Genomic DNA, 16,757 nt, shown 5'->3' with positions numbered 1-16,757 from the left:
ATAACGGGTTCTTGTATGACCCCAAGATTCATACAGACAGCAAATATGTCGTACTATTATAATGAAAATGTGTTTAAATGATGCAAATATCATCTAATATTTTCTTTTCCTGTGACGAAACAGCCCTAAAGAGCAGTGATTGGTAAATACTGTAATCACAAAGTCAGTTTATAGAGTTATTACCTCCAGGTTTTGACTGTATTTCCTTCATTTCCTTGATTTCTTATAGTATATACATAAAGGTGATTACAGTAATATAGTAACTATGCTAAAATGGAAATAGCCACACATACACAATCAATCAATCAATCAATCAATCAATCAATCAATCAATCAATCAATCAATCAAAGTTTATGTGATTAAAAAGTGTGCATCAAAATAACGTTTCATTATCCTGACACCGGAACACGTCCTGTAAGCCAGAGGGAAAGACGCAGCAGCAGCAGACTGAGACCAGATGATGCTTCAGACATCCATGTAATAACACACTGTACCAGAAACACACCTGATCAGATTTTCAATTCAGTTAAAGAGAAACTTTATTTGTCCCCAGAGGGAAACTTTAAGGCACGTAGAGCAAGTCAAGACAGAACGTAAACAATTAAGAGACACTAAGATTATAGATAAATGTCTGATAATTAATACGTGTACAGGACCAGGGAGCAGCCAATAAAATATATTGTAGCTTATGATTAAATATTGATATAGCAGATAAGTGATGGATGAATAAATCTGACATGCAGACAGAAATGATTTAAGTTAAAGGAATAGTTCACCAAAATTCAGTCATTATTGACTCACCCTCATGCTGATGAATACTCCGGAGTAGTTTTTTATTCCTCAAAGTGCATCTGGAGACCCGCACTGCAAAAACTCAAAATCTTACCAAGAATATTTGTCTTATTTCTAGTCAAAATAAATCTAATTATACTTAAAATAAGATTCATCACATTTAAAAAGCAGCTTGTTTTTAGACACTTTTTACTTTTTTAAAGCAAATTTTCACTTGAAATAAGTAGAAAAATCTGACAGTGGAGCAAGTTTTTCTTTCTTATTACAAGCATAAAAAACCTGCTTTCACTGGCAGATTTTTCTACTTATTTCAAGTGAAAATTAGTTTGAAACAAGTGAAAATGATCTAAAAACAAGTTAATTTTTAGGTGATGAGTCTTATTTTAAGTGGAAAGAGATTAGTTTTGATTAAAATTGAGACATTTTGACAAGAAGACAAATATTCTTGGAAAGATTTTGAGTTTTTGCAGTGCGGGAGGCCGGTTCGTAGTCTTCGTAGTCTAACTTTAATAGCACCCGACACAAAAACGACCATAAAACGACACAAAAACCTTGTAATCTTCCTCCACACGGCTCGTCTGCCGCAATCCAAGTGTCCTGAAGGGAGATAGTCCAGAGTTTACTTGAAACTACGTCATTTAGGACATTTTTACAGCCTAAACACGCGTTCACGCGATGCACGTGGTGGTGAAATGATTCTCATTGGTTGAAATCACCCAGTATGAATTTTGGGAGATTCAGGTGAAATGAGTTCAAGTCTGTTATTGGTCCTCGTGATGCGTTCAGGGGCTCTGGCCAAGAAACAAACGGTTTTTGCTTTTAGTTGTTCAGAGAATTTCTGCAAGAAGTAAAAAGACACATTTTAAAAAAACACAACAGAAGTAATTTCTGCAAAATGACTGTTAGCTACTGTTGTGAAATGTGATTAAATTCGGCACCTAAAAACCTTTTGTGGACTTGAAACAGGAGGAAACTGTGTGAAGGTGAAGTCGTGTTGTAATAACAGTGATTCTGAGGCGACTTCAGCTCTAGATAAATAAAGACACAAAAACCAGCCTCGTCTAGTTTTGTCTAAATGACTATTTCTCCTCTGTCATGAAGGGTTTTTCTCCTTTGGGTGAATATTTTGTGCTTATATACTGTATATATGTGTGTGTGTGTGTGTGTGTGTGTGTGTGTTTCTGCATCAGACCCCCCGGACGCCACCATCACCTCCGCCCCAGGAAAATTGTACGTGGGTTTGGAGAAAGCGGAGCTCGTGTGCAGCGTCGGGGGATACCCCAAACCTCAGAACATCACCTGGACATGGTACCGTCATCATCCTACAGTCTACTACACACACACACACACACACACACACACACACACACACACACACACACACACATATACATACATATACAGTATATATATATATATCTTGGGTTTAACGCTGTCTGAGGGACTGTGACAATTACATGTTAATTCTCGCCGCTGTAATACTATCTGTGCTGCTAAATTGCTCTTTACATGGCGCAGGAATGTGACCATAAGCCTCCGTTAACACACACTTTACACACCTGTGAACAACAGAGGGTGTGTGTGTGTGTGTGTGTGTGTGAATGTAAAGGAGGGCACCTCTCTCTCTCTCTCTCTCTCTCTCCTCTACCACAATTCATCAGTGGAATAAAAGCGTCGGTGTCTCGTTGCGCAATTTGAAGTTATACGAAAGAGAGAAAAAAAAAGAGAAAAAAGGGGAAGGAGAGTATTTTCACACGAGGGAGGGAGGGAGGGAGCTGCACGAGGAAGAGCAGGCGACACACGCTAAGCACTTAATCATAGAGCCGTGCTTTAAATATCACTGTAATGGCTGGAAAACACAGGGTCTGGTGTTTTAATTAGAGGCACCGCACCAGCCATTACAGCCACCACTGTGCACACAATGATCGAATGTTGTGTGTGTGTTGCTGCTGCTGCCGAGGGAAGATAAGAGTATCTGAGCCGTGAGACAGTCGAGAAATATTGAGATTACTCCGGATTAAACCTTTTCAACCTCGCAGACCCCTTGGCGCATCCACTGTGGACACACGCTGTTCAAACTCTCACAGGCTTCCAGCTGTTTTGCAACACACACACTCACTCAAACACATCACCATTTTGTTCAATGAGAGGCTGCTTTTAATATCTGTAAAATAAAAATATGGAGCCAGTTAGCAGAGTTTAGAGGCAGACAGGAAACAGAAGTGGAGACAGGAAGGTTACAAGTTACAAAATCCACTTACTAGCATCTACAAAACTTTACAAATGGACACAATAAACACAGCAAATGAACAATAACGGGTTCTTGTATGACCCCAAGGTTCATACAGACAGCAAATATGTCGTACTATTATAATGAAAATGTGTTTAAATGATGCAAATATCATCTAATATTTCCTTTTCCTGTGACGAAACAGTCCTAAAGAGCAGTGATTGATAAATACTGTAATCACAAAGTCAGTTTATAGAGTTATTACCTCAGGTTTTGACTGTATTTCCTTCATTTCCTTGATTTCTTATAGTATATACATACATAAAGGTGATTACAGTAATATAGTAACTATGCTAAAATGGAAATAGCCACACACACACAATCAATCAATCAATCAAGGTTCATTTATACAACCCTTTAAAACAGCCCAAAGTGCTTTACAATGAAATAATAAGTTAAAAAAAAATCGTATTACAGAAAAAACAGTAAAAACGAGTAATTTGCATTGGTTTTAAATTAAGAAAAAGATTTCGACCGTGGACGACTTACAGAGGAGAATATTGCAAACATTCAAGGAACAGTGTAAATTAAATAAAAATCCTTTAATCTCTTTAATTAACACCATTTATATGTTGTTTATTGGTTTATTATTTAAGTGAAAAAGAGTTTTAGACTTTAGACTATTCAGGCAAGAAAATACAAGTGCTGTTCCCCCAAAACATCAAAGTGTTGCTGTTGTGGGTGGGTGTAGTTTCACTCTCTGTGTCATTACAACCATTTTATTTTAATTTAATTGTGTCGATTCAATCAGCAGCAGCAGAGAAAAGAAAAGCAGAGTTTGGCTGCTCACCTTTTTTTGTTTTTGTTTTATCTGTATCAGGTTCAACCATCTTCTCAGTGTCAGATGCAATCTCCACCTGTGTGACCGAGGGTATAAAGGGTTTTGTTTTTGGAGAAGCTAGGTGGGGTTTGAGTGAAAGGAAATCTGATCTGGGTTCAGTTTTCAGAGAGAAAGAGGGAGTCGAGGGGTTTTTAAAGCAGCTGTTCAATAGCTAGTGCAGCTCGGCTGAAACCTGGGGGGCAACATGACCCCTCTCAACGGACCCCATCAGAAACCGGCTCGCCTTTATGTGTCGCTCCTTCCTCGCTGCTGAATCAAACCTGGTAGTTATTTACTCTGCTCACGCTCAATGGGCAGCGGTTGTACGCTTGAGTGTGTGTGTGTCTGTGTGTGTGTGTGTGTGTGTGTGTGTGTGCTGCAGGTTTTATTTTGGTTCAGCTTCATGCAAATTGGTGGTTTTACGCCGGAGCGGTGATGCGACGTGACCCCGATCCTGTTGTGGAGATGTTATGTTATTCAAGCTCAATCGCTTCCCCTTATGCAAAAAAAACCAACAAAAAAACCTGTTAGCGTTGCATCGTTGTTGTTAGTCAATAGATAATTGTGGCGTGAACTTCTAACTCGACGCTGGAATGCAGGTTGCACTTTTAATCACATTGTTAATTTCATTTCTCTGTGACCGGTTTATTGTTCTGAGCCGTTGAGTCACAGGTTTCTGTGTCGCACGACCTTTAATCTGCCGGGATTAAAAGGCGATTTGTTACGTTTTGTCTGCAGCGGAAAAACCTTTGGTTGACAGAAAGGTGCGTCGGAGGAGGAGAACAACATGGACTTGCACACTTTCTTCTTCCTTGTAATATTATTTGTTGTTAAAAGGCCAATGTTTCGGTTGTGTAACCTTCTTCAGCTCTGCAAAAACTCAAATATCTTACCAAGAATATTTGTCTTATTTCTAGTCAAAATGTCATCAAATCTCATTCTACTTAAAATAAGACACGTCACATAAAAAGTAGCTTGTTTTTTTTTACACTTTTTACTTCTTTCAAGCAGATTTTCACTTGAAATACAGTAAGTAGAAAAATCTGATAGTGGAGCAAGTTTTTCTTCCTTATTACAAGCACAAAAAACTTGCTTTCACTGGCAGATTTTTCTACCTATTTCAAGTGAAAATTATCTAAAAACAAGTAAATTTTTAGGTGATGAGTCTTATTTTAAGTGGAAAGAGATAAAGAGATGAGTTTTCACTAGAAATGAGACATTTGGACAAGAAAGAAGACAAATATTCTTGGAAAAATGTTGAGTTTTTGCAGTGAGGGCATCAAACAGAGCCAGTCTCTTTTGTAAACTGGTAGGCCTGCGTGATCCAATAGGAATACACCATATGACATCATAGAGGGGGCCGCCGCAGCTCATCCCACACAGCTGGGTGATAACAAACCAAGTTGGTGGGCCATTATATATATACAAAGCACATACAGAATAACATGCAACAAATAGAACAGAATATAATAAATTCAATACAGTGTTTAGTTTAGTTTAGTTTAGTTTAGTTTAGTTTAGTTTATTAAGATCCCCATTAGCGTTTGCGAGGCAGCAGCTTTTCTTCCTGGGGTCTTTCATTTACGTAAGTGAGAAATACAAACCGTCAACAAAAATACATACATACTTAATACATACACATACGAACAAAACATCCAAGACGAACACCTAACAGACATTACCAGCTCCTACACTGAATCACTACACAACATTTACTATGTATCCTGTTACACACGGATGCCAAGACCCAATTTACAGATTTATACTAATGGTCAAAATTACGATCCAAATAATAATCTCTTAGTTTCATTTTAAAACTAACCATGTTTCTTTGTTGTATAACATAATTGGGAAGGGCATTCCACTCCTTCATAGCTCTATATAAGACTGTACATTGAGAAAGTGCCCTGGGTAAAATAAAATAACCTCCAGCAGCATGTCGAGTTGAGTAATTATGTACAGTATGTCTGAACTAAAAGATAATTTTAGGATAACTAGAATAAAGTCACATCTGAAGGTTTAATCATTAGGAATAAAGACGATGATCACACCTCTAAAGTGTTGTGTTGTGTTTTGTCCACAGGAAAGGAGGAGCTCTGCCCGACGGGGCGTCTGCGGTTGGAGAGCGACTGGTTTTCGGGCGGGACCTGCGCATGAATGACAGCGGGGACTACGAGTGTGTGGCGAGGAACAGCGTAGGAACGGCAAAAACAGAGTACACACTGAAGCTATCAGGTAGGTGCAAGAGGTTTTAACTGCAGCTCATTGAGTTTTAACCAGAACAAAGAGATCAGATCACATCAGCCCGGTTCTTCAGACCTTACACTGGCTCCCAGTCAGCTACAGAACAGATTTTAAAGTTCTGCTACTGGTTTACAAATCACTGAATGGTTTAGGTCCAGCAGTGATGTTGCTAGGTACGCGTCCTGCGTCCCTGACGCATTAAAATCTAACAGGACGCAGTAAACTCACTATCCATGCGTCCCGGGGACGCACCTCATTTTCCCATGAAAAATGATACATTGTTAACAACAACTCGTGTTTAAAATCATGGGAATGACCGGCGGACGGCCATTATCCACCATTTAACCCACACAGCCATAGGTGTTGATATTGCCCCGACCATTGAGCAGCAACGTAACAAGAAGACGAAGCGGCGGTAGTCGGTAGTTTGTTCTCTCTCTCTCTCTCTTTTTTTTTTTTTGCCGCCGTAGTGTTTGTTGGAGCGGCGTGGTGCTGCACGTGACGCGCTGACGTTAGTGTGTTTACATTTACGACGAGCATTAATTCTCAGTCCGAACCCGTTAAAAAAAAAAAAAGCCCTGCCTCACCGAGTCATATTCTCGGCGCGAACCCGGCTCGAACCAGCGCGTCCGGACGGGTTGGGCCGTCCATGCTTAGAGCCCAAAACAACAGTCCAGAGATCCGAGGGACAGAGAGAGACAGCGCAGCAACAGGTGTCTGTGTGTGTGTGTGCGTGCGTGTGCTACCTGCTGTAAAGGGGGCTGTCCAGCCACAGCTCCCCACTAGACCAGTTCTGAGTTCAGTTTAAGTTTCATACACTCCAGCCATTCTTGCCATTACAATGATAGGAACCTCAGTCAGTACTAAATCTGCTTCTTTCTTTCTTTTAAATTTACTTAAGCAGCTACAAAATATATTAGACATGTACCACACATTTGGCTGGAAGGTCTCAATGGTTCAAGAACTTTTTTTCCATCATTAAATATTAAAATGGAGCCAAGTAGCCTACTGCATGTTTGTTTTCCTTTTAAATAAGTTCAATATCAAGTGCTAATTCCACCTGCCATAACTGGCTCTCTCTCTCTTGTCTCTCTGGCTCTCAGACAGTGTGTGTGATATTTACAACACACACACACACACACACACACACTGTAATAATATCTGCACCTATTGATTGACATGCTGTTTTTGAGGTTTTTCTCTCCTTATGTCATTGTGTGTAATGGCTGCACTGTTGCCGTGTCGCGCTCCCATGGTCGCGCTATGGGTCCGTATAATTTCCTGCTTTTTTGTCCTTGGCCAATCACATCCCTGATCACACAGGGACAACATGGGGCTGCCTGTGTGAGTTTTATTAATGTTTACATCAGGTTGAGTTAAACAAATCAGTTTATGCTGCTGTGATTTAAGTAAATACAGTAATCATCATAGTGTAGTGGCAGGAAAGACCATTTAATCTGTATCAAATATTGTGTTGGTCAAGAACAAGTTCAATTTAAAGTCAGAGGAAAAATGTTTAGGGTGTTTTTACTGTTCCTAAATGTAAAAATGGGTCACATTGGACCCTCAACATTATTTAAAGGTTAAATAACGTGTTACTTAAACATTTTTCATTGTGCTGTGCTCTAAAAATATACTAACAAATACTAGTGTAGAGTCCTGTATAAGGAATGTTGAGCTTAAACTTAAACTTAAATTTAGGTTCTCAGGAAAATAGCTGCTCATCAGTAAATAGTTAATGAATCGATGAGGTCCATCAACTATCGATTAATGAATTAATCGATAATTTGCATCCCTAGGCCCTAGTTTTTTTTAAAATTGTGGTATCGAATAAGTATCGAGAATCGTGGAAATTTACAGAAATTCTGGTATTATGACAACCCTATTGGGGACCCATTGAATTTCCCAGGGACCCACCCAAATCACCACCTGTGGGTCCCAGGGACTCACTACATTGAAAACCTATCAACATCACTGGTCCAGAATACATGAATGACATGTTAGTAGAGTATAAACCCAGTAGAGCTCTGAGCAGGGCCGTTGTATAGGGGAGAAAGGTGATGATAACTCTAGGGGCCCAGCGCCCAGTGGGGCCCAAAAAAAACCCCAGTAGTCTAATCTTTGTATGACTGATTTATTCTGCGTAAGACCCTGACTATAGTACAACATCTTTCCAAGAATATTTGTCTTATTTCTTGTCCAAATGTCTCATTTCTAGTCAAAACTAATCTCTTTCCACTTAAAATAAGACTCATTACCTAAAAATTAACTTGTTTTTAGATCATTTTCACTTAAATTCACAATAAATAGAAAAATCTGCCAGTGAAAGTAAGTTTTTTGTGCTTGTAATAAGGAAGAAAAACTTGCTCCAGATTTTTTCTACTTATTCCAAGTGAAAATCTGCTTGAAAGAAGTAAAAAGTGTCTAAAAACAAGCTACTTTTAATATGATGTGTCTTATTTTAAGTATAATGAGATTTGTTTTGACTAGAAATGACATTTTGACTAGAAATAAGACAAATATTCTTGCTAAGATACTTGAGTTTTTGCAGTGTAATGCTGCATTAGCATCAAAACAAAGAAGGCTAAATAAAAAACGATAATACATACGTAGTCTAAGAAAAAAAAAGGAAAAGTTAGGGGGAGGGGCCCACTTTAGTATTCTTTAAGGGGGCCCAGAATTCCTAGCAACGGCCCTGGCTCTGAGATCTACTGACTCAGGTCAGATAGTGGAGCTCAGAGTTCAGACCAGACATGGTGAAGCAGCATTTAGCTGTGATGCTGCTCACAACTGGAACAAACTACCAGCAGAACTGAGATCAGCCCAACTCTAAGCACTTTTAAATCCAGGTTAAAAACATTTCTCTTTTCACGTGCTTATAGCTGAGAACTTAAAACTTTATCTATTTTCTTTTATTTTACTTTACTTTTATTTGCTCTTGCTTTTAACTCTGTTTTCAGTGTTTTGTTTGTTTTTATTCTGTCTTATGCTTCTTTTTTTTAAAATGTTTTGTCTTTATGTAAAGCACATTGAGTTGCCTTGGTATGAAATGCGCTATATAAATAAAGATGCCTTGCCTTGCCTTTAAACTAAAACCTAAACTCTCTGAGCACTTTCTCATTTCACCGTATGAGTTTGCTGCCCCCTAGTGACGCCACAGTTGTGTCTTTTTACTTTCAGAGACGTCTAAACACGAGAGCAACAGCGACAGCAGCAGCAGCGACGACTCGGACAACAACCTGCTGCTGATCATCATCGGAGCGTCGGCCGGAGCGCTGGTCATGCTGCTGGTCGTCGTGGTGCTGCTGGTGAACCGATACCACCGCCACCGCAACAAGAAGCTGGAGATGGAGCTCAGCGAGAGGACGTGAGTCGGTGCAGAGATTCACATTATGATTATTTACTGTCATGAGAGACTGTTTTTAGATCATTTTCACCTTTTTCAAACAAATTTTCACTTGAAATAAGTTGAAAAATCTGCCAGTGAAAGCAGAAAGTTTTTGTGCTCATAATAAGGAAGAAAAACTTGCTCCACTATCAGATTTTTCTACTTATTTCAAGTGAAAATATCCTTGAAAGAAGTAAAAAGTGTCTAAAAACAAGCTACTTTTTAATATGATGAGTCTTGTTTTAAGTAGAATGAGATTTGTTTTGACTAGAAATGACATTTTGACTAGAAATAAGACAAATTATCTTGGAAAGATTTTGAGTTTTTGCAGTGCAAGACTCACTTTTGTTCTGTAAATCCTTCTAAATGTGCTGTATTTTTGTATTTTCCCACCCATGCAGAGAGGAAATTAATGGTAAATGGTAAATGGCTGTGAATGTTTTTGTATAAACTGCTGTTTAAAGTATTTACACACGAACGATGACCTAATTTCTGAAATTCAGTTACCACACTGCAAAAACTCAAAATCTTTCCAAGGATATTTGTCTTATTTCTTGTCAAAATGTCTCATTTCTAGTCAAAACTAATTAAAGTAAGACTCATCACCTAGAAATTAACTTGTTTTTAGATCATTTTCACCTGTTTCAAACAAATTTTTCACTTAAAATAAGCAGAAAAATCTGACAGTGAAAGCAGAAAGTTTTTGTGCTCATAATAAGGAAGAAAAACTTGCTCCACTATCAGATTTTTCTACTTATTTCAAGTGAAAATATGCTTGAAAGAAGTAAAAAGTGTCTAAAAACAAGCTACTTTTTATGTGATGGGTCTTGTTTTAAGTAGAATGAGATTTGTTTTGACTAGAAATGACATTTTGACTAGAAATAAGACAAATATTCTTGGTAAGATATTTGAGTTTTTGCAGTGCGAGACTCACTTTTGTTCTGTAAATCCTTTTTAAATGTGCTGTATTTTTTTTTTATTCTTCCCACCCATGCAGGGAGGAAATTAACAGCCTCTCCAGACAGGCGTCCTTCAGGTCCTTCAGGAGGCTGAACTCTGTCAGCACGGACCCCAGAGCGCCGGTAAAACACATCAATGAATAAATACATGAATAAACAATTAACACAAGCACAACTACACACACTCGTCGTGCTGAGAACAACGACCCAGAGAGAGAAACCAGCTGGACACACCCGACCAGCTGATTACAGGCTGCTGCAGCTTCATAAACACACACACACAGCGTCGTTAATATCTCTTTCTTCTTGATTTGATTTGATTTTTTTTTAAGTTTTCTATGGTCTGTGTTCATGTTCAGTAACTTTCTGTCACTTTCTCCTGCAGACTGAGGATTACTCTCTGCTCAGAGTCGACAGCAGGATGAACCACAGTCAGTCTCTGGTGAGTCCTCACTCTGTCTAATACATACAGACTGATAGAATAATAATGATAATATACAGATTATATTAGTGCAGTGAGTCACATCACTGTAGATATACAGATATGTATTGTTGTATCCATATTTAACATTATCACTGGATGCAACCAGATTATCCCTTTATCAGACTGGTGTGTTTCAGTGCTTTGATTTGATGAGAAACAGACAGTTTCTCCTTAAACATAAACAATCAACTAACAATTAAATGATCAATTAGAAAATGTTCTGCCACATGATGTGCACCGATCGGCTACAACATTAAGACCCATTACCAGTTTCTGTAGTGAATCCTGTATAATATATTGTATTTGCACACAAACACACAGACACACACACACTGTGTGTGTGGCAGGAGTTTCATAAAGTTTAAACCAATTACCAGTTTTAATGTTGATGATTGATCGGTTCATATTGATATTAAAGGTAACAGAAAAGAAAATGTGTAGCTACATGTAAACACACTCCTAGACTGTTTCTAAATAAAATGCAACTATCAGTTAGAGCTAAAACAGTTGGTTTGTTAGATAGAAAGAAAAATAGATATACAACTTTATTAATTAATATTTTTATTATTAAAAGATAGATAACTTTATTTTCATCATCTGTATCGCTCCTTTGCACAGTCCATTCATTGATGTTTTCTAACATCATCCTGCATAGCATCACTGTCACTTTTATTTTATTTTATTTTATGTTATACATTTATATTGAATATTTGGATGTAATTGGTTTAAATACAGACACCGAGTTCAATAAAAGTATTTATTTTCCACCTGAACATGAATAAATAAATAAATAAGCAGCGTGAGCATCTCCACTTCTAAAGGAAAGTGATGAAGTTTGTTGTTGGAGGCGTCGTCAGGTCTGTTGATGAAGAAAAGAGAGATACAGTGGTTTCATTTAATTTGCATAGTCATTGTTCATTGTCGGTCACTGTCCTCTCTCTCTCTCTCTGTCTCTCCCCCTCCCTCTGTCCCCCTCTGTCCCCCCTCCCTCTCTGTCTGCAGGAGCGGCCCAGCTACAGGGACAGCCAGTCCACCCTGGGGGGGAAGTGGGGTCCCCCCGGGGGCGTGGAGGTGGACGAGCTGGGCCGTCCAGTGATCTGGCACGACGGCACCACGGGCCTGAGCCTGAGGGGGCCGAGCGGGGAGGCGGAGCGGGAGGAGGAGCGGCGGCGGAGGGTGGAGTCGTACCTGAAGAACAGCAACATGTCGCTGGTGTGTGTGTGTGTCACTTCTTCTCTTCTCACGCCCCCGAGATTAACTCAGAAATGTGTTTTGGTTTCATTCGTCGTGAGTCAGACAGTATCGTGTTTTATTTACCGGACGATTTCTTTTAGTGTGTCACAGGGCGCCATGGAAACGGGCTCCAAACAAAAACTGGAAACCCTACAGATGTTTATTATAATAAATAATTTGCCTGGACACTGATTATTTATTTCAGTTACGCAAAAACATGAAAACATGAAGTAGGAATGTGAAATTTTACAGCCGCTGTTGTTGATACTTAATTATAGTTTTGATCCAGATCCAGTTCAACCTGATTCAGGCGGGAGTTTTATGACGTGTTGTTTAATGATTAGCTCAGTGTTTTGTTGATGTGTTGTTCAACAGAGACATTATACAGCCCAAATAATAATTTCTATATCGTGGCCCTGATTAGTTTAAATCACAAGTTCCAAAAAGGTTTCCATGCTAAAGGCGCCTGATTAGCATTAGCTTCTGGTTGGTAGGGGACTCCTTTTGCAAACCTCCTGACAGTACTACATTTCATTTCATTTCATTTCATTCATTTCTCCTTTATTTATTCAGGGAAGGTCAATTGAGAGCGAGCTCTCTTTTTCAATGACGCCCTGATTACAAAAACACAAATATACAATATACAAGGTCATGATTCACAATTACATACAGGTTGTAAAACGTTCGATAATAAGTTTTTAAAACTATCTAAGGAAATAAGATGATCCAGTTTCAGACAGTTTTGTAGGTTATTCCACTTTTGGGGGCATAAAACTGAAAGCCCAGTATCAGTTCTGTCCTGATACTGGGAATTTGTAAAACCAAGGTGTCTGTGAACGAGTGTGTGAGTTACAAATTCTAAGTGAGATTAAGCTAGTAAGATAAACAGGTAAACTACAGCAAATTAACTGGAAAAACAATTTCTTACTTTATTTTCTTAGTTTTATTAACAACATTTGCAGCGGTCAAGTCTTTTCCTCATCAAAAACATTTTTTGTAGCATTAGCCCGCTACATACCAGCAAAGAAGCAGACAGCAGGCTTAATGACGTGATGCAGGCAATAGAAATGTGAGCATGACAAATAAGATTTCAATTTGATATGAAATATATTTCATATTATATATTTTAGAATAATGCATGTCAAACAGTCTTGTGCACGCCAAAGCCGTCTTCAAACGGGTGTGTAGGTGAAGCAGATGGCATCAAAAAAAAAAAAAACTGTCTTTACTTGCAACATAGCTAAATTTATTAAATAACGTTTCGGTCTTGGACTGAATCTACCACCAACAAGGGATAACATTAGAGTCATGTGATCAATATCATTTGTATCCACTCATTCCCTGACATTGCATGTGAATTTGCATGGTTGGATGAAGAAGAAGTGTGTAGGTTTTACAGCCAAAAAACGTTTTTTTTTTAGGTAAGAAACTAATGTTTTGGTCCGAGTCTAAATTTGATACCGTTGAAGTTTGAATAAGGTAACTTACATAAGATGAAGGAGCAGGTTCTTCGGTAAAATGTGAGTCATTTCATCAATGTTTATTTCAAACCACCATGCTGGTACAGGTAGTCAAACAGTGACAGACAGGGGCGGGGATGGTTGTTAACACCTTTTTATCTTTGTTGTTTTATTATGTGTCATTAAGTGTCAGTGTCTTTCCTGGAATTTTACACAGATTATGAGCTGCTTCTGACTTCCTACTGAAGGTTTCATACACACCCTTCACTGGTAGTATCAGAATATGACGGCTTTCTAATGTTAGGATCCACAGCACTGTCACTGTTCTTCATTTAACCATCAGTGATGAGTTCTTGTTGTTCATACTGAACCACAGGAAGATGCTTTAGTGTTGGAACATGCACAATAAACTTACATATTAGATGCATGTTTTGTGGTTTGGTCTCAGTTGTGGTCAAAGTTACAACCTACCCCGGTAGTGGGGCAGGTTATAACAGTGGCACTCGTTGCATTTGACATCAAATAGTGAACTCTGTGATATAGTTTAAGAAGTTTAAGGCGCTGCTATTTGTAGAGGACACACGAGGAGACTCTGTGTCAAAGCCCCACTATGATGAACACTCTGCAACTTATAGGAGCTGAGACAAAAGGTGTTAAAACCAACAACCATCCCCGGTCTCCACTACTGTTAAAGAAGGTCCAAGACTGAAACGTCGTACTGTGGTGCAAGTATAGACAGTGTGCTGGTGTTTTTAGAATAATGCACGTAAAAATAATTCTATTTATTTTAGTTCAACATTTTGGCAAATTGGCCCATTGCCATAATCTCTATAGTTTTAGGAGTAGGTTCGTTACCTTTATTTTTTCAGCAACAGTCTCTGTAGGCTATTTCCCTCTAAAACAACTCTGTCTGGTAACGTTGTGTTATTATCTCATAGTGTGGTGAATGTGCAGGTCACAACTTGTCCACCAGAGCGTTGTGGAGTTGTTGGATTGTGTATTTTATGAGTTTGATGAGGGAAACCAAGAAATCCCATAATGAGCCTCCGTAGCGTAGCTCTGAGCAGCTCACGGCTCTGCTCCGCCGTTCTAAAAATAGCTTGCACCCACAATTAAAGGTAACAAACCTACTGCTATGACTATAGGACGAATCTCCTTGTTGTTTACAACTACTTCCGGGTAGAAAACCAGCATTCGAACAATAGTGACGGACGAGAGTTTCACTATATCTAATTTTTCATGTCACTATCACCGTTTAGACTAATCTGATGTTTGTAAAGTCTATAAAACCAATGATTGGACAAACATTACTATTTACGTGTGCACATTTTTGTAATTAGTCATGGTTATCAGAGATTAGCTGGGCTAACGGTTAGCTACCTGTTTAACTTTAATAACTCAGTGACTCAATAAACGGTCCATGAAAAAATATTTTCTCCAGCGGATATCTGAGTTCCAACATGACTGAGCTAACTGGAGTAGTTTCATGTCGTGTCCCACAACGGGAGGGTTTTAACAGCTGACGTCCTGATGTTATCTTAGCTACCGCCGTTAGATTAGCTACCGCCGTTAGATTAGCTACTGCTGTTAGCTTAGCTACCGTTAGCTTAGCTACCGTTAGCTGTCCCTGTCAGCTGAGCCACTGATGCTTTGTAGACACTGTGATTCCCCCAAACTGAATAAATACAACACATAGCAACACAAAACACACACACAGAAATAGTAATGTTTCTTCAATCATTTCAGATTTGTCTAAACGGTGATAGGGCGTGAAAAATATGATATACTGTATATCTAAACTCTTGTTCGTTACTATTGATCTCATTCAAATTACGTGCTGGTTTTCTACCCGGAAGTAGAATGTAAACAACAAGGCGATTCGGTCTATAGGGATTATGGCAATGGGGCAATTTGCCAAAATGTTGAACTATCCCTTTAAAATTGCTGTTTAGGTGTCTCCTGTGGCTGATTCAGGACTGATTTCTTTCTTTCTTTCTTTCTTTCTTTCTCTCCTTCCTTCAGGACTCAGGTCTTCCCTCCTCTCTGGTTCCCGTGAAGCCGCAGCCGGACGACGGCGTCGGTCCCAGGGAGTCGGACCTGGGCCTGCTGCAGGAGGGAGGCGCTCCGCTGCAGGAGGGGGACTGGACCCCCACCGCCGCCGCCACCACCACCGCCCTGTCGGAGGAGCAGGTGCACGGCGGCAGGGGGGAGGACGACGACGCCAGCTCAGTCCAGATCTCCGAGGCGCTCAACACTCACTTCTACTTCAGCAACGGGGTCCTGAGACCGAGGCCGCACTCCAACGCCATCCTGCTGAGCCCCCGAGGACAGATCATCTAGAAGACTGTCATCGGTTTCATTAAATTTTTTATTTTTTATCGGAGGGAGGAGGCATTTTTCGCCTTTATTTGATAAAATGGACAGTGAAGATGACACGCAGTAAAGGTCGCAGTACCAGGTCTGGAGTTGAACCTGCGTTCGACTGCTTTGGGGCGGACCCTGCTCATACGGGACGTCCTCTAACCACTCGACCACCCGAGCACCGAGATTAGACTCTCAGCCGCTTCACGTCTGCATTCCTGCATCGACAGTGATCTTATTCTTTGTAAATGGACGTTTGTTTTGTACACACTGACTGCACTGGGTAATCAGCCTCGACTCTACCTGAATGCTGATCTTTTTTTTCTTTCTTTTTTTTTACCTCTGGGTTGTGAGATTTATTTTAAGGCTATAATAATTAGGGAGTTTTTTTTCTAACCCTTTTTATAAAAGTGGAGAGCTAGAGGGGAATTAGTTGGGAGGGAGAAAAGTCCTCAATCGGACATGGACCAGAAGGTCATTTATATTCTTTTAAACCCTAATTATTTTGAAGAAACAGAATTAGCCTCAACTCTACCTGAATGCTGAACCTTTTTTTTTTCTTTCTTTTTTTTTACCTCTGAGTTGTGAGATTTATTTTAAGGCTATAATAATAATTAGGGAGTTTCTTAAGGTTTTTTTTTCTCTAACCCCTTTATAAAAGTGGAGAGCTAGAGGGGAATTAGTTGGGAGGGAGAAAAGTCCTCAATCGGACATGGACCAGAAGG

The 16,757-nt window shown here is 39.4% G+C and overlaps 1 protein-coding gene across 2 annotated transcripts in view; it reads left to right on the top strand.

The window, feature by feature from the left end:
- Positions 1-16,535, top strand: part of nectin4b (nectin cell adhesion molecule 4b) — a 39,376-nt gene extending 22,841 nt beyond the window's left edge. Inside the window, exons 5-12 of one of the 2 annotated variants that reach the window (XR_015037983.1) lie at positions 1,984-2,101; positions 5,987-6,138; positions 9,328-9,514; positions 10,533-10,617; positions 10,880-10,936; positions 11,981-12,190; positions 13,212-13,280; positions 15,694-15,770. Coding sequence is in view for 1 of the 2 variants with exons in the window: in XM_085803693.1 (XP_085659819.1) it covers positions 1,984-2,101; positions 5,987-6,138; positions 9,328-9,514; positions 10,533-10,617; positions 10,880-10,936; positions 11,981-12,190; positions 15,694-16,011 (1,127 nt within the window). In the remaining variant the exon portion in view is untranslated. Of the gene's footprint in view, positions 1-1,983; positions 2,102-5,986; positions 6,139-9,327; positions 9,515-10,532; positions 10,618-10,879; positions 10,937-11,980; positions 12,191-13,211; positions 13,281-15,693 lie in introns of both variants that reach the window. The other variant, XM_085803693.1, reaches the window with a different exon arrangement.
- Positions 16,536-16,757: the final 222 nt, after the last annotated feature.

This window comes from Trachurus japonicus, chromosome 17, assembly GCF_045865225.1.
Source record: "Trachurus japonicus isolate A0001 chromosome 17, Traja_1.0".
Classification (NCBI taxonomy): Eukaryota; Metazoa; Chordata; class Actinopteri; order Carangiformes; family Carangidae; genus Trachurus; species Trachurus japonicus.
The sequence above is the reverse complement of the archived record's forward strand: the minus strand, read 5'-3'. Positions and strand labels throughout refer to the sequence as shown.